The sequence below is a fragment of the Somniosus microcephalus genome, chromosome 6, assembly GCF_052327205.1.
Source record: "Somniosus microcephalus isolate GS21.2 chromosome 6, FLI_Smic_1.0, whole genome shotgun sequence".
NCBI lineage: Eukaryota > Metazoa > Chordata > Chondrichthyes > Squaliformes > Somniosidae > Somniosus > Somniosus microcephalus.
In genome coordinates, this window is record NC_140992.1 from 3,507,276 (window position 1) to 3,533,110 (window position 25,835).

Sequence of the window (25,835 nt, forward strand, 5' to 3'; positions counted from 1 at the left end):
TTCCGCTGGGAGAACTTCAGAATTTTATCTTTACCAGCACAAAATTGTGTCACGAGAAGTTTAACTTCATTTGACCAGACTGTAATTGCTAGCAAAGCCCCCGAAGCGGTGTCGCTGATGTGCAGGTCCACAGGTGGATGGTGCTTTTACGACTCTTCCCTTTGCTCAGGAGGATGCTGTCCCTGAGCCGTGCCCTGTGCAGCCTGCCCGAGACAGGGACCCCAGCGGGGGAGGATGCTGTCCCTGAGCCTGCCCGAGACGGGGACCCCAGCGGGGGAGGATGCTGTCCCTGAGCCTGCCCGAGACGGGGACCCCAGCGGGGGAGGATGCTGTCCCTGAGCCGTGCCCTGTGCAGCCTGCCCGAGACAGGGACCCCAGCGAGGGAGGATGCTATCCCTGAGCCGTGCCCTGTGCAGCCTGCCTGAGACAGGGACCCCAGCGAGGGAGGATGCTACCCCTGAGCCTGCCCGAGACGGGGACCCCAGCGAGGGAGGATGCTATCCCTGAGCCTGCCCGAGACGGGGACCTCAGCGGGGGAGGATGCTATCCCTGAGCCTGCCCGAGACGGGGACCCCAGTGGGGGAGGATGCTGTCCCTGAGCCGTGCCCTGTGCAGCCCGCCCGAGACGGGGACCCCAGTGGGGGAGGATGCTGTCCCTGAGCCTGCCCGAGACGGGGACCCCAGCGGGGGAGGATGCTGTCCCTGAGCCTGCCCGAGACGGGGACCTCAGCGGGGGAGGATGCTATCCCTGAGCCTGCCCGAGACGGGGACCCCAGTGGGGGAGGATGCTGTCCCTGAGCCGTGCCCTGTGCAGCCCGTCCGAGACGGGGACCCCAGTGGGGGAGGATGCTGTCCCTGAGCCTGCCCGAGACGGGGACCCCAGCGGGGGAGGATGCTGTCCCTGAGCCTGCCCGAGACGGGGACCCCAGCGGGGGAGGATGCTTTCAGTTCGTACCTAACCACTCGTTGCGCTACCCAGCAGCATCTTTCAAGAAGCATTCTAGCAGCTTGAACGAGTATTCTCCAAATCTAACCTCCCATTAACACAGTCGAGGAGCCTGATAATACCATTGCCCGAGTGGCTGGGAAAGTGGAGATGAGGTCGATGAACAGCCATAATCTTATTGAATGGTGGAGCAGACTTGAGGGGCCGAATGGCCGACTCCTGTTCCTAATTCTTATGTAGATCCTAGTCCATAAATCCAAGTCTTCCCTTAATCTCAAGCAGTCTCCCAAGGTAGGTACATGGTATTCCATGTGTCCTGGGATTATTTGCCCCATTGGTGTGCAAAGGGTATCGGTTTTGAGTTGTTTGACATCTGTGTATATCTCTTTCTTTCTATCTCTCATTTGTAATTATTACAAAGGTAATAAATGCCTTGACTGATCTGTGTGACTAGTGCTGTGGGAGGACCTTTTTGTAATTTACTCTGTCTGAGATCCAATGATCTGTGCTTTACTGGAGAATACTTTCACCGGCCATCAGTCCTCCGAGCAGCTCACAGTGACGAGACTGCTAATGATGAAGCATATTGCTGAGGGGAAGGGAAGGGGAGGGACAGTGTGTCTCCTGCTGATGGGGGGGGGGGGGGGCGGTGTCCTGCTGTGTCTTCCGCTGGGAGGGGGGTGTCCTGCTTGGGGGGGGAGAGAGGGGTGTCCTGCTTGGGGGGGGGAGAGAGGGGTGTCCTGCTTGGGGGGGAGAGGGGGTGTCCCGCTTGGGGGGGGGGGTGGGGGTGTGTCCCGCTTGTGGGGGAGTGGGGGGTGTCCCGCTTGGGGGGGGGGGGGGTCCCGCTTGGGGGGGGGGGGGATAGCGGGGGTGTCCCGCTTGGGGGGGGTGGCCCTGACAATAAATCCCCAAAAAAACAAAGTCATTGTGTTCCAGCAAAGATCCAGACATCAGGGACCCAAAATAAATTTCACACTAGGAACAACCAAAATTGAACAAACCACTAACTACACATACTTGGGCTTAAAAATCAGTTCTACGGGAAATTTTCATCTGGCTGTGAATGAACTGAAAGAGAAAGCAAGCAGGGCTTTCTATGCCATTAAAAAATCAATCCAAATAGAAATCCCAATTAGCATTTGGCTCAAAATTTTCAAATCAGTAATTGAACCAATTGCACTCTATGGCAGTGAGGTGTGGGGACCGCTAACACAACAAGAATTTGCAAAATGGGACAAACATCCAATTGAGATCCTACATGTAGAATTCTGTAAAAGTATCCTCCGGACTCAAAGGAAAACCGTAAACAATGCATGCAGGGCAGAACTAGGCCAATATCCATTAATAATCACTATCCAAAAAAGAGCCACCAAATTTTGGAAACACCTAGAAATGAGCAATCCCCAATGTATCATTACGACGCCCTGAAATGCCAAGAGAGGACCATAAAGAAGAATACCCTCAGTCAACTAGTCCTGGGACTCAGTGAAGTAACTACTAACAATAACCAGCCCCAGGACAGTGACAGCGTAACACAAAGAATTCGACCCAACACAATCGTCGCTAAGCAAAAGGAAAAATATCTGTCATATTGGGCAGAAACAACAAAAACCCAAAGCAAACTCAATTGCTACTTGGCCCTAAACAGACAATACAACATGGCTGATTACCTGACCAGGGTAAAGGATAGCAAACTGAGAAAAACCAGGGACAGTGTGTCTCCCGCTGGGAGAAGGAGGTGTCCCGCTGTGGGGTGAGGAGAAGGGGGAGTCCCGTTGTGGGGTGAGGGACAGTGTGTCTTCCGCTGGGAGAAGGGGGTGTCCCGCTGTGGGGTGAGGGGGGAGGGACAGTGTGTCTCCTGCTGGGAGGAGGGTGTGTCCTGCTGAGGGGGGAGGGACAGTGTGTCTCCCGCTGGGAGGAGGGTGTGTCCCGCTTGGGGGGGAGAGCGGGGTGTCCCGCTTGCGGGGAGGGGGGAGGGACAGTGTGTCTCCCGCTGGGAGGAGGGTGTGTCCCGCTTGGGGGGGGGGAGAGCGGGGTGTCCCGCTTGGGGGGGGGAGAGCGGGGTGTCCCGCTTGCGGGGAGGGGGGAGGGACAGTGTGTCTCCCGCTGGGAGAAGGGGGTGTCCCGCTTGCGGGGAGGGGGGAGGGACAGTGTGTCTTCCGCTGGGAAGGGGGTGTCCCGGTGAGGGGGGAGGGACAGTGTGTCTCCCGCTGGGAGGAGGGTGTGTCCCACTGTGGGGTGAGGGGGGAGGGACAGTGTGTCTCCCGCTGGGAGGAGGGTGTGTCCCGCTTGGGGGGGAGAGCGGGGTGTCCCGCTTGCGGGGAGCGGGGAAGGACAGTGTGTCTCCCGCTGGGAGAAGGAGGTGTCCCGCTGTGGGGTGAGGGGGGAGGGACAGTGTATCTCCCCGCTGAGGGACGTGGAAATGTGATGAACCTGTTCTAATATGGAAAGGTGGAGATGAGAATTTTGCCTTCAGTATTGAGGAGCTGAGTGATTTTGATCCGAGTGGCTGGCGATTTTAATTAATACAGAAGCAAAATACTGCGGATGCTGGAAATCTGAAATTATAACAGAAAATGCTGGAAATACTCAGCAGGTCAGGCAGCATCTGTGGAGAGAGAAACAGAGTTAATGTTTCAGGTCGATGACCCTTCGTCAGAACTGGAAAAAGTTAGAGGTGTAACAGATTTTAAGCAAGTGCAGGGGCAGAGAGAGGGGGGAGGAAGGAACAAAAGGACGGTCTGTGATAGGCTGGAAGGCAGGAGAGATTAAATGCAAAAGGGATGATGGTGCGAGGCAAAAGGAGATGGTAATGGGACAGGTTAAAGAACAAAAGATGGGTCCAGAAGAGGTGTAAATGGGAACAGCAGAATCATCAACAACTGCCATCTGAAAAAATAGGGGCCGAGGTTATGATCTGGAATTGTTGAACTCTATGTTGAGTCCAGAAGGCTGTAAAGTGCCTAATCGAAAGATGAGGTGCTGTTCCTCGAGCTTACGTTGAGCTTCATTGGAACAGTGTAAGAGGCCGAGGATGGAGAGGTCAGAGTGGGAGTGGAGCGGAGAATTAAAGTGACAGGCCACCAGAAGCTCAGGGTCACCCTTACGGACTGAACGGAGGTGTTCCACAAAGCGGTCACCTAATCTGCGTTTGGTCTCCCCAGTGGTGTAGGGAAAACCTTTGGCCGGTGGAATTTTAACTTCATCTTAAGTAGGAACATCAGGAGCAGGTGTGGGCCATTCAGCCCCTTGGGCCTGCTCCACTCTTCAAGTAGATCATAGCTGATCGGCAGCAGTAGGCGTAATCCGTTTTCAGAAAGCAGATATTTTAGGATAGAAGTTATCATCAGTGCAATTCTTGTACAGCTGCTTAACGCACTCATTCTGTGCAACGCAGGTGATGAACCATTCAAAGTAATTTATACCGCCGTATTTCAAATAAACAATCATTTCCAGTGTGTCGGTAACAAAATAAATGAACTTTGAAACTCTCTTTCTCCAGTGATTGAACAGTGACATACTTGGGTGATTCGTTTTTAAACATTGCAAAAAAATCTTTAGAAAAATAACAAGTCCTGTTGTGTGCAACCTGGGCGGTCATTCAGCGCGGTAATGTTTGAATTTAACTGATGTGAATGTTGCTAATGGCATGTTTCTCTCTCTCTCTCTCTCTCTCTCCCCCCTGCAGCCTCAGTACACAAACCTGGGGCTCCTCAACAGCATGGAGCAACAGATACAGAACGGCTCCTCCTCCACCAGCCCCTATAACAACGAGCACGCCCCCAATGTCACCGCACCCTCGCCGTACGCTCAGCCCAGCTCCACCTTCGAAACCCTCTCTCCCTCGCCAGCCATCCCATCAAACACCGACTACCCGGGCCCACATGGCTTTGATGTGTCGTTTCAGCAGTCGAGTACGGCCAAGTCTGCTACATGGACAGTAAGTAACCGCCGCCGACAGTGACCCAAAGGGCGCGCTGCTTTTGGCCATTCTCGAGATGTGTCTGACCACTTGTAGAACGGGCCCAGCGATTCAGGCAGAAAAATGTCACTTGGTTACAGTTGATGTGCTAGGATTTGCCTAAAGAAGAACCGCACATCCCACTGAAAATAAAGGCCGAGGGGGGGTGTGGGGGGAAGAGTGAGAGCTGGGGGGAAGGGAGAGAGCTGGGGGGAAGGGAGAGCGCGGCGAGTTGGGGAGAGAGCTGGGGGGGGAGGGAGAGCGTGGGGGGTATGGGGGGAAGGGTGAGAGTGTGGGGAAGGGAGAGCCCGGCGAGTGGGGGAGGGCGTGGGGGGAGGGTAGAGCGGGCTAAGAGAGGGGAAGAGCGGGGAGCGAGGGGGGGACAGCGAGTGGGGGAGAGGTGGGGGCAGGGGGGAGAGGAGAGGGGGGAGCGAGTGGGGGAGAGCGAGGGAGAGCGGCGAGCGAGGGGGTGGGGGAGAGGGAGCGAGAGTGGGGAGCGAGGTGGGGTGTGTTGTGTCTCTATCTCCTCTTGGAAGATTCACCAGCTTTCAACATTGGAAAGCAGTGAGCTTTGGTGGAATTAGCGGAATGGGCAGACAGGGGGCAGATGCAATTTAATATGGGAAAGTGTAAAATAATAGATTTTGGGAGGAAACACGAGGAATAGGAACAAGCACCCAATAAGAAGAGGCGGATTATTATGGAGGAACAGAACAGAGAGGTTCAGATACATCATTCCCTGAAAGTGTGAGTGTAGGTAGATAAAGCCATAAAAAGGCCAGCCGAATGTTGGGTTTTATAAATGGGACATAGAGGGGTACAGAGTAAAGAAGCATTGCTCAATCTGTACAGGACCCTGGTTAGCCCACAGTTCGAGACAGTTTGGGGGCCTATTCTAGAAAGGACATTGTAGCCATAGACAGCGTGCAGTGTCGATCCACCAGGATGGTGCCAGCGCTGTTTAGAGGAGGGACTTGAGATACTGGGACTGTGCCCACTGGAGCAGAGAAGGCCAAGAGGAGATTTAATAGAGGGATTTAAAATAATGAGGTGTTTTGATGAGGTGAATAGGAAAAAATGTCCTGTGGTTGGGAGTCGGTGTTGGGGTGGAGCAACATTTGAAAGTACGAAGGCCTCCTTATTTATGTGAGTACTGAAACCCTGGGGTTTCGGGGAATGCTGTTCCATTGAATCATCCTTTCTGGCTTTACATTTTTCCCCACTTACTTTGTCATTTTGTCCAGACTTGACTAGTCCTACTAGTCGGAATAGTTCTTTCTGTGCAGAGTCACTGCTAGGATGTGCCTGCTTCCTAATCAGAACTGAGAGGGAGCAACTGGGATGGAGATGTCCCAAATGACACATTCCCAGATGATATAATCATTCTGTAGAGAGGGAAAACATTTCTATTCAGTACGACTGATCAGATGTGGAGAGGTGTGAAGAACAGTTGTGCCAGACACTGTTACCATTAAATTCTGATGCCCAGATCTTTAAAGGTGGGAGTATGGGGGGGAAAGGCCATTGAAAAAGGGAATGGGCTTTTGTACAAAGAGGCTTTGAATATAAGAGCAAGTGATGCTGAATCTGTACAAGACTTTGGTCAGTCCACAACTGGAAGGAAATTATGCAAACTCATTCCATCCACAGAAAGGGTACAGCAAATGGAAAAATCTTTTCATTCGAACATCGCAGATTACGGGGCGATATGATGGAAGTTTTTAAAATGATCAAAGGATGGGGAGTAGTGGAGAGAAGCAGACCTTTTTCAGTGGTTGAGGGGTGAAGAGCGAGGGATTAAATGTAAGAGATTTAGAACATAGGGCAGGAGAAACCTCTTCACACAGAGAGTCGTGAGGCTGTGGGATTAGTTGAGACACAATCTGTCAACTTTCCAGATCAGATTAGATCGATGAATGGAAAGGGAATGAAGCGACACGGGAACATTAGGAAAGTTTGCTTGTGTGGAGGGTAAAGCTGGGCCGAACGGTCTGTGTCCTCGTTGTAACTTCCATGCATGTCAAAGATTGACGGGTGAGTCCAGGAATGACAGATTATAAATAAAAACTGGAAAATGCTGGAAACACTCAGCAGGTCAGGCAGCATCTGTGGAGAGAGAAACAGAGTTAATGTTTCAGGTCGAGGACCTTTCGTAAGACAGAGTATAGTTGTGAAGAAAAACTTGAATAATTGGGGCTTGTTTCACTAGAACAGAGAAAGTTAAGGGGAATGCAGAAGTGATTTTGGGAGGGTAAGCAGTGAAGATGGTTCCCACTGGCTGGCGAGTCAGTAACAAGGGGCACAGACTGAGATTATCATTCACTGGCTGGTGAATCGATAACGAGGGGCACAGACTGAGATTATCATTCATTGGCTGGTGAATCGTAACAAGGGGCACAGACTGAGATTATCATTCATTGGCTGGTGAATCGTAACAAGGGGCACAGACTGAGATTATCATTCACTGGCTGGTGAATCGTAACAAGGGGCACAGACTGAGATTATCATTCATTGGCTGGTGAGTCAGTAACAAGGGGCACAGACTGAGATTATCATTCATTGGCTGGTGAATCGTAACAAGGGGCACAGACTGAGATTATCATTCACTGGCTGGTGAATCGATAACAAGGGGCACAGACTGAGATTATCATTCACTGGCTGGTGAATCGATAACAAGGGGCACAGACTGAGATTATCATTCACTGGCTGGTGAATCAGTAACAAGGGGCACAGACTGAGATTATTCCTCACTGGCTGGTGAATCAATAACAAGGGGCACAGACTGAGATTATCATTCACTGGCTGGTGAATCAATAACAAGGGGCACAGACTGAGATTATCATTCACTGGCTGGTGAATCGATAACAAGGGGCACAGACTGAGATTATCATTCACTGGCTGGTGAATCGATAACAAGGGGCACAGACTGAGATTATCATTCACTGGCTGGTGAATCAGTAACAAGGGGCACCGACTGAGATTATTACTCACTGGCTGGTGAATCAATAACAAGGGGCACAGACTGAGATTATCACGGAAGAATTGCGTTGGAAGGAATGTTTTCACAGAAAGTTATTCAAAGGTGGAATGCTTCACTGCAAGGGGCTGCTGGGCAGAGACTGTTAGCAGCATTTGCGAGGGAATTGGGTGAGGATTTGAAAAGGCCGAGTATAAACAGATACGGGAAAGGGCAGGGAAATGGGATTCGAGTAGATGGCTTCAGTTGAAGTGGCAGTGCTGACACAATGGGTTTAGTGATCTCCATTTGTGCTGTGATTCTATGAATTACACAGATTGAATTATTCTGATTAAAGGGACTGAATGGGGCCTTTTATGTATTTTGATTGTTGCTCAATGGAGAGATTTCCTTTCCTGTGGTTTTACTGTGTCTTTACTGTGTCAACAGAAGATACCTGATATCTCTTGTAATATTTTCTTACACGTACTAAAGTTGGGGGACTGTGCGATAGATCTATCGATTAGAACTGGTAAACACAGAGCTCAAGTACTGAGAGCTATAGCCTTGTATCAGGATCAGTGCGCAGTGTAACAGTGACCGGGAATGGGCTCAAGGAATCGTGTGCGCTTCATTAGCGCAGCATTTCACAGTTGTACCTGGCAGAGACACCCGCTCATGGTCAAAGTGACTGAGGTTTGGACAGATTAGCCGCTGGATTTTAATGCTTTAATGGAGCACGGAGATCCTTCTGTTCGCCTTTGCTGCCAGTTTTGTGGAATCCAGGTTGTTGATATTGTGGAGCCAGATTGCACAGGGTTGGCACCAACAGGCTCGCTCCCCACAGGGAGCCCCGTGCGAGCGCAGTCATTGGGAAGTCAGGAACACGGATTCTGTGTCCTGGTTGTTACTAAGGATCTGCACAGGTCAGAATCCGGCTGTGGCAGCCTGTAGTTAGGCAACCTGGCAGCAGGTGGCACAGTGTTGACCCCATTCCTGCTCCTTTGCTCGCTGCCGCAGTGATCTGGAGTGATGTTGCTGACCGCACTGTAATTAAAAGCAGCACAAGTTGCCTAGCTCTGAGGAACCGATGCTCGTTGGGGTGCTTTTACCGTTAGTGTGCCGGGAGATGGGGTACAGGGAGGGCAAAATCAACACGGCTGAAGTGCTCCACTCTTCACTGTTCTCCTGCTGCCTTGTCCTGGTCTTCCTTGGAGACCAGTTAACGGAGCGAGCTCCGTAAACACAGTGTCAGGATGGAGTTGTGTCGAGGGGCTGGGCTAGGGAATCGGATGTTGAGCTGGGCCCATGCAGCATTGCCGGTTAAGCAGCCCTCACGGTGCAGGCAGATTGCTGCTTTGTCCTGTTTGAGTTTCACTGCTGTTGCTTCGATGGTGGATTAATCAGAACACCGAGACCCGTTTGTACCGGGAGCGTGAGTTTAAAGTCCCTGTGCACGTCCTGAAGCTCATGGACTGCACCTTTGCAGCCTCAAAGACCAGTGGCTCAGACATGCATTGCTCTGCCTGGTTACAAGCAGCGGCACTGGGTTGTCCAGGGATGGTTTCAATCGGTGTTGTATTATTGTGTCTCGCTGAGTATCAGTGACAAAACTCTCCCCTCAGGAGAGCCACACAAGAATCAAGACTTTATAGTTTTCATTCAAATATTTGAGCAAGGAGCAAGCTGCAGCACGCAGGGAACATCTGCTACCAGCCCGTTCAACATGTGATGAGGCACAAACTTGTTGATGCCCTAGGACCTGTTGTGGCTTGTTTTCCACATCACATGAGCCACGGAAGCTGTGATTCTATAGATTGCTCAGTTTACTGGAATGTGCCTACATTTAAAAAAAAAAGCTCTTAATGGAAATCAGAAAGAGCTGGAAGTAAATCAAATATATACACAAACATATAAAAGGATAAAATGCAGGATACATACAGCTGGTTTGTCAGAATTTGTGAAAAGAAAATCGATGAACATTTTGGGCGGAGACCTTAGTCAGCGTTTGTAGGTTTCCTTTTTGTACTTGAATAAAGTTTGGTTTAAATGGGTGACTTTCTGTGCTTTTCTCCAGTGCCCTTTTTAACAATTGACAAATTAGCCAAACGAGCCCAGGAGAAAATAACTCTTGATTGTTTTTCCAAATAACATAATTTAAGAGGCCTCATTATGCAATCAGTGTGAGTGGGCCCGGCCCATCGTACAGGGGTAGCGGCATGAAAGAAATCTCCGCTCCGGTGTCACCAACCACGGTTTCTCTCTGGGTAAAGTCCGAGAGAGAAGGCCATTTCCTCTTGATGCAGCGAAGTGTACGGGCACCACTGCACTCCAGATGTTAGGCGCACGGGAGAGGAGGAAGATATGAAGAGTCGCAGGAGTTTGAAATTATTGGAGGAAGGCAGTGGCAGATTCACATTGTCCGCTCGTTGTAATAAAACTCTAAACTCATTTACACGTTCTCAATGCATTTCTGATTTCGCTGCCCCGAGCACACCACACATCCGCCACCGGCGTCAGATCTGAATGCATGGTCACCCCCCGGCTGCGCTGGCCTGAGGTGCGGACACGGTTTGGAACGTGCTGCCGTCTCGCTCACTTCACAGTCCGGTAGCTGTCACAGACTGAGACATTCCTGGTCACAGTGGTGCCGATAATACGAAGATGCTGGAGGGCCTGCTGGTTGGAGGGTGGCAGAGTCCAGCTTGATCTTTGCAAGGTTTATCTGGCATCAGTGGCTGACTTTCCCTGTAGTGGAAAATACTAAAACTGGCAAATTGAATTAGCACTTTGGCTGCTTAGGCTGTGAGTGAAGAAAATGACGCATCTTACAAATCTTTCATTTTCGGCAATTTAATTTTGACGGATAGAATCTTTGAAACCTCACTACAGAAGGAGATCTTTCATCGCATTGACCCTGAGCCAACTTCCCAACTGGAGCTAAGAACATAAGAAATAGGAGCAGGAGTTGGCCATTCGACCCCTCGAGCCTGCTCCGCCATTCAATGAGATCATAGAAACATAGAAGATAGGAGCAGGAGTCGGCCATTCAGCCCCTCGAGCCTGCTCCGCCATTCAATGAGATCATGGCTGATCTTCTACCTCAACTCCACTTTCCTGCACTATCCCCATACCCCTTGATTCCCCTAAGAGTCCAAAAACCTATCGATCTCAGCCTTGAATATACTCGATGACTGAGCCTCCACAGCCCTCTGGGGTAGAGAATTCCAAAGATTCACCACCCTCTGAGGGAAGAAATTCCTCCTCATCTCAGTCCTAAATGGCCGACCCCTTATCCTGAGACTGTGACCCCTGGTTCTAGACTCTCCAGCCAGGGGGAAACAGCCTCTCAGCATCTACCCTGTCAATCCCCCTCAGAATCTTATATGTTTCAATGAGCTAGCTATTCTCATCCTATTTTCCTGCTCTTCCTCCACGCCCTTTTAATATTTTCCTTTAAGTGTTTATCTAGCAGTCTGGAGCGGGGCTCGCGTGTCTTGGGGAAATCAGAAGGTGCAGCCTGTAATTTCCCGTCTTGTATCATTGTAACAGGCAGCAGTAACTGTGCGCCCCAGGTTGCCTGTTGGATCAGCCCCGTTCACTGGCAGTGCCAGATCGCGGGCTCCGCCCGCTAATTGCCTTTTAAACACGATGATTGAGTCTCCTTCAGTGGGCATTTCACACCCTGAAACTCCATCGCATCCGAGGAGGTTTCTTCACGTCAAGTTTACAGTTTGTCAGCTCGGACATTCAGTGCAGAGTCCCAACTTAAGAAAGTACTGTAACTGTTGGGCATTTTACAGATTGCGCTGTCTACCACAGCCGTGTCTCGTCAGTCCAGCCGTGGCTTCCTCCTGTGCTGCAGGTTCTCCGAAGGGAAAATCTCCAGCTGCAGGCTCCTCCATTTGAAAAGCCTCCGTTACATCCAGCTTCAATTCCCTGGAATAACTGAAGCAAATAGATGTCATTTTTTTATTTTTTAAAGCTCGTGCCCCTTGATTTTTTTTTTCTCTGTAGTCAGCAGAATGGAGTTTTTCTCCAAAGTTAAGATGTTTAAGTATTGCCCCGGTTGAAGTGGTAATTTTTAGGAACATAGGAACTGGAGGAGGCCATTCAGTCCCTCAAGCCTGTTCCGCCATTCAATCAGATCATGGCTGATCTGCAACCTATCTCCATATACCCGCCTTTGGCTCATATCCCTTAATACCTTTGGTTAACAAAAAGCTATCAATCTCAGATTTAAATCTAACAATTGATCTAGCATCAATTGCTGTTTGCGGAAGAGAGTTCCAAACGTCTACCACCCTTTGTGTGTAGAAGTGTTTCCTAATTTCACTCCTGAAAGGTCTGGCTCTAATTTTTAGACTATACCCCCTAGTCCCAGAATTCCCAACCAGCGGAAATAGTTTCTCTCTATCCACCCAATCGGTTCCTCTTAATATCTTGAAAGCTTCGATCAGATCACCCCTTAACCTTCTAAATTCCAGGGAATACAACCCTAGTTTTTTGTGTAATCTCTCCTCGTAACTTAACCCCTGGAGTTTTGCTTTTTCTCCTTACCTATGCAATCTGGTGCTGTTTTTTCAGACACCCGGCAGGTGTGTGTGTTTTTTATAGATTGAAAGAAAGGCTCTTTCTGCCTGACACATGAAACAGATTTCAGAATTTGCAGGACATGACACTACATGTAAGCTATGCAAGAGAGGCAAGACCAGAGGCGCCGCGGAGCCTGCTAACGCGTCCATTTGTGTTGCAACTTGCCTGTGTCTATTGCCCACAGCGTGAGTCTGGGTGAGGAAAGCCGCCCCTGTTCCAAAAACCAACCTGATCAGACCTGCCCTGGCTGAGAAACTTTGAAGTAAACAGGAAAATTACTCACCGCAGTCACGTGGTTTACTGGAAGATTGTACCTTTGATAATCCCGTAAACTTTCCAAAGAAAACACGTCTTTGCACCACGTGACACTTTCCTACGATTGCGAATTTTGCAACCAATCTGGGGTCATCTTCCACGGATCGGTTTCTCCAGGCTCTGCTCGTTGGCCGGCGCGGACAGCCTGATCACCGGACCTAGCTGCCTTCATTCCAGGGTTCCTGTAAACCGTGCCCTCTTAACCTTTGGGAAACACTCCCATCCTAAAGAATAAATAAAAGTTTACATCTTTTCTTTTGATTCCAGGCGGCTCTGGTATTTCTGGTTTGACCGAGGATTACTATTTGGCATTATACGGTTCAAATGCAATGCGCCAATATTCAAATAAGGCCGAGAAACCAGAAATACTGGAGCTACCATTGGAAATTATACGCCTGTTGTTGCTTCAGTGCACATCAGTTGTTATTCTTTTTAATATTTAAATAGCCTCCCTTTTTTCCCATGTCAAGTAACATTTCCCAGCCAAGTGGGAAAATCCATCTGTTCCCACGACCTGGCCAAATGTTTGTAATCGGTCACTGCGGGGTTCCAAGGCAACACAGTCTCCACGTTATTATCCTCCTTCTCTCAGACCAGGAACTTAACCTGTGCCTCTCCAGATGAACGGTCACTCGACTGACATGCCAGCTCGCATGAGCCTGGAGATGTGTGCAATATCATTCAGGAGTGAGCTGTGGCTCAGTGGGCAGCACCCTCGCCTCTGAGTCAGAAGGTTGTGGGTTCAAGTCCCACTCCAGAGACTTGAGCTCATAATCTAGGCTGACACTCCAGTGCAGTAGTGAGGGAGCGCTGCACTGTCGGAGGAGCAGTACTGAGGGAGTGCTGACTGTCGGAGGGACAGTACTGAGGGAGCGCTGCACTGTCGGAGGGACAATACTGAGGGAGTGAATCTTTGGAATTCTCTACCCCAGAGGGCTGTGGAGGCTCAATCATTGAGTATATTCAAGACAGAGATCGATAGATTTTTGGATATTAAGGGAATCAAGGGATATGGAGATAAGGTAGAAGATCAGCCATGATCTCATTGCGGGGCAGGCTCGAGGGGTCAAATGGCCGACTCCAGCTCCTATTTCTTATGTTCTTGCGTTCTGCTTGTACACTGTCAAGGCAGTGAGATCTGGCTGCCAAGCACCCGGTGTGCACGTCGGTGACACACTTGTCTGCCTGGTCTGGCTTCCAGTATGACGTGCGCGGCTGTTTGGCTGCGTCCAGGATCGGACTGACAGCTCAGACTCGCCCATCATTGGGCAGATGCATGGCAGATGCAATATAATAATGTGGATAAATGCGAGGTTATCCACTTTGGTGGCAAAAACAGGAAGGCAGATTATTATCTGAACAGCAATAGATTGGGAGAAGGGGAAGTGCAACGAGACCTGGGTGTCCTTGTGCACCAGTCGCTGAAGGTAAGCATGCAGGTGCAGCAGGCGGTTAAGAAGGCAAATGGTATGTTGGCCTTCGTAGCGAGAGGATTCGAGTACAGGAGCAAGGATGTCTTGCTGCAGTTGTACAGGGCCTTGGTGAGACCACACCTTGAGTATTGTGTGCAGTTTTAGTCGCCTTATCTGAGGAAGGGTGTTCTTGCCATGGAGGGAGTGCAGCGAAGATTCACCAGGCTGATACCTGGGATGGCAGGAATGACGTATGAGGAGAGATTGGGTTGATTGGCTTGTATTCGCTGGAGTTTAGAAGAATGAGAGGGGATCTTATTGAAACTTATAAAATTCTAACAGGACTGGACAGCCTAGATGCAGGAAGGATGTTCCTGATGGTCGGGGAGTCCAGAACCAGGGGTCACAGTCTAAAGATAAGGGGTAAGCCATTTAGGACAGAGATAAGGAAGAATTTCTTCACCCAGAGAGTGGTGAACCTGTGGAATTCTCTACCACAGAAGGCAGTTGAGGCCAATTCATTAAATATATTCAAGAAGGAGTTGGATATATTCCTTAAGGCTAAAGGGATCAAGGGATATGGGGAGAAAGCAGGGACAGGGTACTGAATTTGGATGATCAGCCATGATCTCATTAAATGGCGGAGCAGGCTGGAGGGGCCGAATGGCCTACTCCTGCTCCTATCTTCTATGTTTCTATGTAATCAGCTGGAGACTCCATCGCTCGAGGATTGCAGTGGAAGGATTTACCCTGCCTGTTGAGCCAGGGTGCGCACAGTCTTGCACTGAGTCGCAATCGCACCTTAAATTGTTGTCACATCTTCCAAGATAGTTGCTGTGCTTCCATTAAGATGCTTTTTTTGAAGTTGAGTAACCAAAGTGACAGACCAAGGCCCACAGGGCAGGACTCCGCCAAAGATTGAGGTAAGAATCGCCACAGCTTTGAGTTCCAAGAAAGAATGAGATTAGGAAACGGCGTGATGAGTCAATACCAGAACTCTGATGTAGGAAGCAGGATGTATTTAGAGCTTGGGAGGAAGGAGAGAGCAAAGTTCAACTGATTAATGAGCAGAGTAATATTGACATCAGGAAGAGGGAGATGAGCGAGAGAGTGTGCACAAAGCTTGGTGGTAGCAACATTTACATGGTGGGGGAAAAGAAGTAGCCAACTTCATTGATTTCAAAACTGGCTCCAAAAGCTGGATTCTTAGCCAGTGAAATGGTCCTGATGTGAAGGATGAGCTCATTGTGTCTGTGATGTGACTAATTCAGCATTTGACGTGTTTCTCTGAGATAAAGTGGGTGTCTGGCTGTCACCCATTGGCCATTCTCAGTGACAGCTCCAGATAATCGCGTACCCTGACATGCAGCTGGTCGTGTTGCTGGTTAAAAGGAAGAGCTTGCACTGATACAGTGCTTCCTCATATCAGGACACCGCAATGGTTTGACAGCCAATTCATGATTCAGTCTCAGCAGACACAGAAGCCAGTTTGCACACAGCCAGGTCCCACAAACAACAATGAGACAAATGGTGATGTTGGCCAGGTCACCGGGTGAGTATGTCTGGGGATCTTTTACAGTACAAGAGGAGGCTTCAGTTTAATCTTGCTGCTGAAGGATGGACCACTGAAACTGGAGCTCTGGGTTTATCTGGTGAATGTTGGAGCCAAACAGATGAGGAGGTTTGATTCCTGGTCTGTGCTGAGTTAATGCTTCTCAGACAGAGACTGGTGGGGCTGCTGGAGTTCCCACTGTCCCAGGCTGGAGTTCCCACTGTCCCAGGCTGGAGTGAATGATCAGCCAGAGTATAGAGGGGCTGTTCAAGTTCCCACTGTCCCAGGCTGGAGCGGAGAATGATCAGCCAGGGTTCCTCCTCCTGCTCACTGTCCGGTAACGCCTGCTGCAAAGTGTGTGGGGATATTGAGTGCGGACAGGAGAGGGCTCAGCTGTCTGACGTGCCCCACACCTTGCTGACGCTCACTGTCGAGGCTCTCAAATGTACCATGGCCACCGGTGAGGTACCAGGCACTTGGGGAAGGGGACTCCAACAAGGAGACAACTTGCTCGGCACAGGAGCAGAGGAAATTGAGTGAAACAAGTCTGACATTGTGCTGTTGCTGCTCCGCCACTCCCGGGATAGAGTCGGAGTCTCTCTAATCAAACTCATTCTTCGAGTCACGCACTTCCACTGTCAATTGCTGTTGCTAAATGGGCACACAGACAGCTGGTGGATGGAACTTCCTCCTATAACCCGGTGGAGTTGGGAGAGAGTTTGGAAACTCACTCCAAGGCACCACCTCCTGGACAGCACCCACACTACATGCTTACAGCCAGCTGTTTCCTGACAGCATTTTAAAACATTTTATATATTGGCAATTTCTGAGTTAAATATTGATGTAAAAGTGTGACCAAAATCGTGACAACAGGAAGTGCGCTAGCGGCAGGTTTTTAACAGTACAGACCGATCTCCCCCGGGGTGAACAGTACAGACCGATCTCCCCCGGGGTGAACAGTACAGACCGATCTCCCCCGGGGGTGAACAGTACAGACCGATCTCCCCCGGGGGTGAACAGTACAGACCGATCTCCCCCGGGGGTGAACAGTACAGACCGATCTCCCCCGGGGGTGAACAGTACAGACCGATCTCCCCCGGGGTGAACAGTACAGACCGATCTCCCCCGGGGTGAACAGTACAGACCGATCTCCCCCGGGGTGAACAGTACAGACCGATCTCCCCCGGGGTGAACAGTACAGACTGATCTCCCCCGGGGTGAACAGTACAGACTGATCTCCCCCCGGGGGTGAACAGTACAGACCGATCTCCCCCGGGGGTGAACAGTACAGACCGATCTCCCCCCGGGGGTGAACAGTACAGACCGATCTCCCCCCGGGGGTGAACAGTACAGACCGATCTCCCCCGGGGGTGAACAGTACAGACTGATCTCCCCCCGGGGGTGAACAGTACAGACCGATCTCCCCCGGGGTGAACAGTACAGACCGATCTCCCCCCGGGGGTGAACAGTACAGACCGATCTCCCCCGGGGTGAACAGTACAGACTGATCTCCCCCCGGGGGTGAACAGTACAGACTGATCTCCCCCCGGGGGTGAACAGTACAGACCGATCTCCCCCGGGGTGAACAGTACAGACCGATCTCCCCCGGGGGTGAACAGTACAGACCGATCTCCCCCGGGGTGAACAGTACAGACCGATCTCCCCCGGGGGTGAACAGTACAGACCGATCTCCCCCCGGGGTGAACAGTACAGACCGATCTCCCCCGGGGTGAACAGTACAGACCGATCTCCCCCCGGGGGTGAACAGTACAGACCGATCTCCCCTGGGGGTGAACAGTACAGACCGATCTCCCCCGGGGGTGAACAGTACAGACCGATCTCCCCCGGGGTGAACAGTACAGACCGATCTCCCCCGGGGGTGAACAGTACAGACCGATCTCCCCCGGGGGTGAACAGTACAGACCGATCTCCCCCGGGGGTGAACAGTACAGACTGATCTCCCCCCGGGGGTGAACAGTACAGACCGATCTCCCCCGGGGGTGAACAGTACAGACCGATCTCCCCCGGGGGTGAACAGTACAGACCGATCTCCCCCGGGGCTGAACAGTACAGACCGATCTCCCCCGGGGTGAACAGTACAGACTGATCTCCCCCCGGGGGTGAACAGTACAGACTGATCTCCCCCGGGGTGAACAGTACAGACTGATCTCCCCCGGGGTGAACAGTACAGACCGATCTCCCCCGGGGGTGAACAGTACAGACCGATCTCCCCCGGGGGTGAACAGTACAGACTGATCTCCCCCCGGGGGTGAACAGTACAGACCGATCTCCCCCGGGGTGAACAGTACAGACTGATCTCCCCCCGGGGGTGAACAGTACAGACTGATCTCCCCCGGGGTGAACAGTACAGACCGATCTCCCCCGGGGTGAACAGTACAGACCGATCTCCCCCGGGGGTGAACAGTACAGACCGATCTCCCCCGGGGGTGAACAGTACAGACTGATCTCCCCCGGGGTGAACAGTACAGACCGATCTCCCCCGGGGTGAACAGTACAGACCGATCTCCCCCCGGGGGTGAACAGTACAGACCGATCTCCCCCGGGGGTGAACAGTACAGACCGATCTCCCCCGGGGGTGAACAGTACAGACCGATCTCCCCCGGGGGTGAACAGTACAGACTGATCTCCCCCGGGGTGAACAGTACAGACCGATCTCCCCCCGGGGGTGAACAGTACAGACCGATCTCCCCCGGGGGTGAACAGTACAGACCGATCTCCCCCGGGGGTGAACAGTACAGACTGATCTCCCCCGGGGTGAACAGTACAGACTGATCTCCCCCCGGGGGTGAACAGTACAGACCGATCTCCCCCGGGGGTGAACATGGCGAGTGGAGGCTGAGCATCGTCTTCAGGTTTAGTGAAGTTACAGGGCCGGGGTATTGGACCAAGAGGCACAAACACCATTCAGTCCCTATTTTAAAGTCATGCTTTCAGTCCTTATTTCTATATATTTCCATTATAAAGTCCTACATCCACATTGATATTGGAAAATGCCGTGTAAAGATATGGCGCTGTAATTCCAGTGGAGGTGCTGGCAGGGTGGAATTACGATGTGCCGAGTGTTTGTGTTTCTCCAGCACTGCTCTCAAATCCCACTACATTCAAAGTAATTTTTGTTGTTGTCATATATTGAAAACCACCTCAGTGGACGTTCTAAGATCCCGTGGCACTATTTTGAAGAAGAGCAGGGGAGTTCTCCCCGGTGTCCTGGCCAATAATTATCCCTCAACCAACATCACTAAAAAGCAGATGATCTGGTCATTGTCACATTGCTGTTTGTGGGAGCTTGCTGTGCACAAATTGGTTGCTGCGTTTCCTACATTACAACAAGTGACTACACTTCAAACTCTGCTTCATTGGCTGTAAAGCGCTTTAGGACGTCCGGTGGTCGTGAAAGGTGCTATAGAAATGCAAGATTTCTGTTTCTTTCATCATGTACTTGTACAGCAGATCAAACCTGAGCGGTTCTGCTGCTCTAGTTGCCCATTTCTGCTGACACTTGCAAACATCACCTACTATTGAAGCCACATCATTTCTCTACTCTGGCATCTGTAGTCCCGTAGGGTGTTTTACTGACTTGCGAAAACTTTTCAAAACTAACTTTTGTTTTTCCAAAGCTTTCCATTTGATATACTGATCCACCCCTTTCATTAACAAAATCACTTTTTTACACTCCACATTTAAAAAGTACCCTTCATGGCTATATCAGGCATTAATGTGTTTGCCCCGGTAATGAATTTTATTATCTCCCACAGTTACCAGGCCCCCTGGTGCCTGATCCTGCATACATAGTGCAGCACTGGTGTGCTTCATAGTGAGTATTTAATCCAGGATTAACCTGAAGCTAGCACTGTCAGATATCCAGCTAAAGAGCTGTTGGCTCACTGATCCTTTGTGTGCAGACTTGGTGCTTTGAGACCCGTTCTGTGGTGGGAGTGGTCATCTCAAACATTTACAAAGCCTTTAATATTGTCAAATGTAAGTTTGCACACAAACTCTTGCTGAGGGTATTGTGCAGATTAAAGAACAAAGTTCACTTTAAAACATTTTTTTTTTTAAAGCTCAGTTCAATATTTCCACCAGAAAAGATCATAGAATCATAGAATGGTTACAGCACAGAAGGAGGCCATTCGGCCCGTCGAGCCCGTGCCGGCTCTCTGCAAGAGCACTTCAGCCAGTCCCACTGCCCCGCCCTTTCCCCGTAGCCCTGCAAATTTTTTTCCTTCAGGTACTTATCCAACTCCCTTTTGAAAGCCACGATTGAATCTGCCTCCACCACCCTTTCAGGCAGTGCATTCCAGATCTTAACCACTCGCTGAGTAAAAAAAGTTTTTCCTCATGTCGCCTTTGGTTCTTTTGCCAATCACCTTAAATCTGTGTCCTCTGGTTCTCGATCCTTCCGCCAAAGGGAACAGTTTCTCTCTATCTACTCTGTCCAGACCCCTCATGATTTTGAACACCTCTATCAAATCTTCTCTCAATCTTCTCTGCTCTAAGGAGAACAACCCCAGCTTCTCCAGTCTATCCACATAACTGAAGTCCCTCATTCCTGGAACCATTCTCGTAAATCTTTTCTGCACCCTCTCTCAGGCCTTCACATCCTTTCTAAAGTGCGGTGCCCAGAATTGGACACAATACTCCAGTTGAGGCCGAACCAGTGTTTTATAAAGGTTCATCATAACTTCCTTGCTTTTGTACTCTATGCCTTTATTTATGAAGCCCAGGATCCCGTATGCTTTTTTAACCGTTTTCTCAACCTGTCCTGCCACCTTCAATGATTTGTGCACATATACCCTCAAGTCTCTGTTCATGAACCCCCTTTTGAATTGTACCCTTCAGTTTATATTGCCTCTCCTCATTCTTTCTACCAAAATGTATCACTTCACACTTTTCTGCTAAATTTCATCTGCCATGTGTCCGCCCATTCCACCAGCCTGTCTGTCTTCTTGAAGTCCATCACTCTCCTCCTCACTGTTCACTATACAGGTAGACTACCCTTTATCCGAACTTCCGAAAACCGAAACCCTCTAAAAACCAAAGGTTTTTCGGTCAGCGTAAGTCGTGCGCACGACATGACCAGAGTGGCGCACGACTTACGCTGAGCAGAGGGTCAGCGTAAGTCGTGCGCGCGGACCCCCGCCGACCCCGACCCCCGCCGACTTACGCTGAGCAGAGGGTCAGCGTAAGTCGTGCGCACGACCCCCCGCGGAACCACCTGACTCTCTTCCAAAGGCTCGAAAGCAACGAGAGCTCTGAGCCTGGGGCGGTGCCGGCCCCTGTTCCGACCGAGCACGACGACCTGTTGGTGGAAATGCGGAACTTCATTGCATTCCAGGCTAGCAGCGACGGACAAGCCACGACTGCGGACCCCCCCGCCGACCCCGACCCCCGCTGACCCCCCCGCAGACCCCCGCCGACGCCGACCCCCCCCCCCCGCCGACCCCCCCCGCCGACGCCGACCCCCCCCGCGGACCCCCACCGACCCCGACCCCCCCCCCGCCGACCCACCTTCCGAAATCCAAAATTTTCCGAAAACCGAAACACGGCTGGTCCCGAGGTTTTCGGATAAAGGATAGTCTACCTGTACTTCCAAATTTTGTGTCATCTGCAAATTTTGAAATTGTGCCCTGTACACCCAAGTTCAAGTCATTAATATATAAAGAAAAGTAGTGGTCCTAGAACCGACCCCTGGGGTACACCACTGTATACTTTACTGCAGTCCGAAAAACAACCGTTCACTACTCTCTGTTTCCTGTCACTTAGCCCATTTTGTATCCATGCTGCCACTGTCCCTTTTATTCCATGGGTTTCAACTTTGCTGACAAGCCTATCATGTGGCACTTTTGAATGCCTTTTGGAAGTCCAGGTACACCACATCAACCGCATTGCCCTCATCAACCCTCTCTGATACCTCATCAAAAAACTCGATCAAGTTAGTTAAACACGAAATGCCTTTAACAAATCCATGCTAGCTTTCCTTAATTAGTCCACACTTGCCCAAGTAACTGTTAATTTTGTCCCCGATTATTGTTTCTAAAAGCTTCCCCACTACCGAGGTTAAACTGACTGGCCTGTAGTTGCTGGGTTTATCCTTACACCCTTTTTTGAACAATGGTGTAACATTTGCAATTCTCCAGTCCCCTGGCACCAGCCCCGTATCGAACGAGGATTGGAAGGTTATGGCCAGTACCTCTGTGATTTCCGTCTTAACTTCCCTCAGGATCCTAGGATGTATCCCATCCGGTCCTGGTGACTTATCTACTTTAAGTACAGCCAGCCTTTCTAGAACCTCCTCTTCATCAATTTTTATCCCACCCAGTATCTCCACTACCTCCTCTTTCACTATGACTTCGGCAGCATCTTCTTCCTTGGTGAAGACAGATACAAAGTACTCATTTAGTGCCTCAGCCATGCCCTCTGCCTCCATGCGTAGGTCTCCTTTTTGGTCCCTAATCGGCCCCACCCCTCCCATTTCCTATTTATATGCCTACAAAAGACTTTTGAATTCCCTTTATGTTAGCTGCCATTCTATTCTCATACCCTCTCTTTGCCCCTCTTATTTCCTTTTTCACTTCCCCTCTGAACTTTCTATATTCAGCCTGGTTCTCACTTGTATTCTCAACCTGACATCTGTCATGTGCGCCCTCTTTTTCTGCTTCATCTTACTCTCTATCTCTTTCGTCATCCAGGGAGCTCTGGCTTTAGTTGCCCTACCTTTCCCCCTCATGGGAATGTACCTCGACTGTACCCGAACCATCTCCAATTTAAAGGCAGCCCATTGTTCGATTACAGTTTTGCCTGCCAATCTTTGATTCCAATTTACCCGGGCCAGATCCCTTCTCAACCCACTGAAATTGGCCTTCCTCTAGTTAAGTATTTTGACACTAGATTGCTCCCTGTCCTTTTCCATAGCTAATCTAAACCTTAACTGATTTAGGTTAGCTATGGTAAAGGCTAGCTAATCCTAGAGATTACTTCCAGTTTCCACTGATACCCACCCGTTTCTAAAATACCTGGCCAAGCCCGTGAATGAAATGTTGTGTCGAGTCTCTCGCCAGTCAGCTTGGGCCCAGATTCTTCAATTTTCGTATCAATGAGAAGTGAAAGCCCTTCTCACTGACTCTACTGGAGTAATGCAATTGTTGGCTTTAAGGTTCTTCCAGGACCTGGCAAAGTCTCGCTGTTGCCCACCATTTATTTCCGCCTGTTTGCAGCATTGCTGCGGCTCTGTCCCGGGGCCGGGATCTCAGTCGGGCTGCACATTGTTGGCCTCAGCCTAGAGCCTGGCCGGGACTCAAATGTGTTAATGTGAAGATTAGTGTCATGGTTTGTAATTGTGAAATTCGAGGCTTTCAGGGAAAGTGCGTCTGCTGCGAGTTCTGGTTCCGAGCAGTGTCTGTATCCAGGGGAATTTCCAGAGTTTTGACTCGCTTTGATTGAAAAATAATCTCCGCCAGACAGAATCTGGACTGAAAGCGGGTGTGTCGGTGTTGGGGGTGGGAGAGTCTGTTCACAGGCTGCTGGGGAGAGCCATTCATTCCAGAATTTCCCCCTTTTAACAATTTGGCAACTAGGTTAGTGTAAGAAGGCTTTGCTGCTGGTTTGTGTGGAGTTCCGTGTTTACAGCTGCAAACAGGAGCAAAGAACCTCCTGCTGATCGCAATCCTGCAGCAACAGAAAGCAGCGGGCTGGAGATTCTGTCCTGGTATCGCTCTCCAGCCACACGCGTTAACCTGTCTCTTTGCAATGGGTTAAATCCCCTATTAAAATAGCACGGGGAAAGAAAGAGGTTGGATTTCTGCAGGACGTCCCAGAGTGATTCACAGCCAATGTTTTTTGCAGTGTAGGGATAGGGATAGGGATAGGGAAGGACAGCGAGCAGGCGAGCTCCGTGCTCCCTTGGCCACTGTGGGTGAGAATCGCTCAGCTGCTGTGCTTGCACCCAGAGGCTGACCCCGAGTGTGAAACAGGCCGGGTTACAGAAACATCGAAGATAGGAGCAGGAGTAGGCCATTCGGCCCCTCGAGCCTGCTCCGCCATTCAATGAGATCATGGCTGATCATCCAAATTCAGTACCCTGCCCCAGCCTTCTCCCCATATCCCTTGATCCCTTTAGCCTTAAGAAATATATCCAACTCTTTCTTGAATATATTTAATGAACTGGCCTCCACCGCCCTCTGTGGCAGAAAATTCCACAGGTTCGCCACTCTCTGGGTGAAGAAATTCCTCCTCATTTCAGTCCTAAATGTCCTAACCCGTATCCTGAGACTGTGAGCCCTCGTTATAGACTCCCCCAGCCAGGGGAAACATCCTCCCTGCATCCAGTCTGTCTAGCCCTGTCAGAATTTTATACGTTTCATAGAAACATAGAAGATAGGAGCAGGAGTAGGCCATTCGGCCCCTCGAGCCTGCTCCGCAATTCAATGAGATCATGGCTGATCGTCCAAATTCAGTACCCGGTCCCTGCTTTCTCCCCATACCCCTTGATCCCTTTAGCCTTAAAAAATATATCCAACTCCTTCTTGAATATATTTAATGAATTAGCCTCTACTGCCTTCTTTGGTAGAGAATTCCACAGGTTCGCCACTCTCTGGGTGAAGAAATTCCTCCTCATCCCTGTCCTAAATGGCTTACCCCTTATCCTTAGACTGTGACCCCTGGTTTTGGACACCCCGACCATCGGGAACATCCTTCCAGCATCTAGTCTGTCTAGTCCTGTTAGAATTTTATAAGTTTCGATGAGATCCCCTCTCATTCTTCTAAACTCCAGCGAGTACAAGCCCAATCGACCCAATCTCTCCTCATACGTCATTCCTGCCATCCCAGGTATCAGCCTGGTGAATCTTCGCTGCACTCCTTCTGTGGGAAGAACATCCTTCCTCAGATAAGGCGACCAAAACTGCACACAATACTCAAGGTGCGGTCTCACCAAGGTCCTGTACAACTGCAGCAAGACATCCTTGTTCCTGTACTCAAACCCTCTCGCTACGAAGGCCAACATACCATTTGCCGCCTTAACCGCCTGCTGCACCTGCATGCTTACCTTCAGCGATTGGTGCACAAGGACGCCAGGTCTCGTTGCACTTCCCCTTCTCCCAATCTATTGCAATTCAGATAATAATCTGCCTTCCTGTTTTTGCCACCAAAGTGGATAACCTCACATTTATCCACATTATATTGCATCTGCCATGCTTCTGCCCAATCACCCAACCTGTCCAAATCGTACTGGAGTTTCTCGGCATCCTCCTCACAGCACACACACCCACCCAGCTTTGTGTCGTCTGCAAACTTGGAGATATTACATCTAGTTCTCTCATCCAGATCATTAATATATATTGTGAATAGCTGGGGTCCAAGGACCGATCCCTGCGGTACCCCACCAGTCACTGCCTGCCACTCGGAAAGCGACCCGTTTATTCCAACTCTTTGCTTTCTTTCTGCCAACCAGTTCTCTATCCAAGTCAATACCTTGCCCCCAATCCCATGTGCCTTAATTTTACATGCTAATCTCTTATGCGGGACCTTATCGAAAGCCTTCTGAAAATCCAAATACACCACATCCACTGGTTCTCCCTTATCTATTTTACCAGTTACATCCTCAAAAAATTCCAGTAGATTAGTCAAGCACGATTTACCTTTTGTAAATCCATGTTGACTTTGTCCGATCCGGTCACTTTTTTCCAAGTGCTCTGCTATTACATCCTTTATAATGGACTCTAGCATTTTTCCCCACTTTCAATGAGATCCCCTCTCATTCTTCTAAACTCTAGTGAATACAGGCCTAGTTGACCCAATCTCTCCTCATACGACAGTCCTGCCATCCCAGGAATCAGTCTGGTGAACCTTCGCTGCACTCCCTCTATGGCAAGTATATCCTTTCCTAGGTAAGGAGACCAAAACTGCACACAGTACTCCAGGTGCGGTCTCACCAAGGCCCTGTATAACTGTAGTAAGACATCCTTGCTCCTGTACTCAAATCCTCTTGCAATGAAGGCCAACATTCCATTTGCCTTCCTAACTGCTTGCTGCACCTGCACGTTTTCTTTCAGTGACTGGTGTACAAGGACACCCAGGTC

At 50.1% G+C, this 25,835-nt stretch overlaps 1 protein-coding gene across 4 annotated transcripts in view; it reads left to right on the forward strand.

Annotated features, from left to right (window-relative positions):
* The window catches only part of tp63 (tumor protein p63), a 374,605-nt gene that overhangs the window by 262,367 nt on the left and 86,403 nt on the right, over positions 1–25,835 (forward strand). For all 4 annotated transcript variants that reach the window (XM_085989633.1, XM_085989636.1, XM_085989632.1 and 1 more), the window contains one exon: positions 4,635–4,886. In XM_085989633.1, coding sequence (XP_085845759.1) covers positions 4,635–4,886 — 252 coding nt within the window. The remainder of the gene's footprint in view (positions 1–4,634; positions 4,887–25,835) is intronic.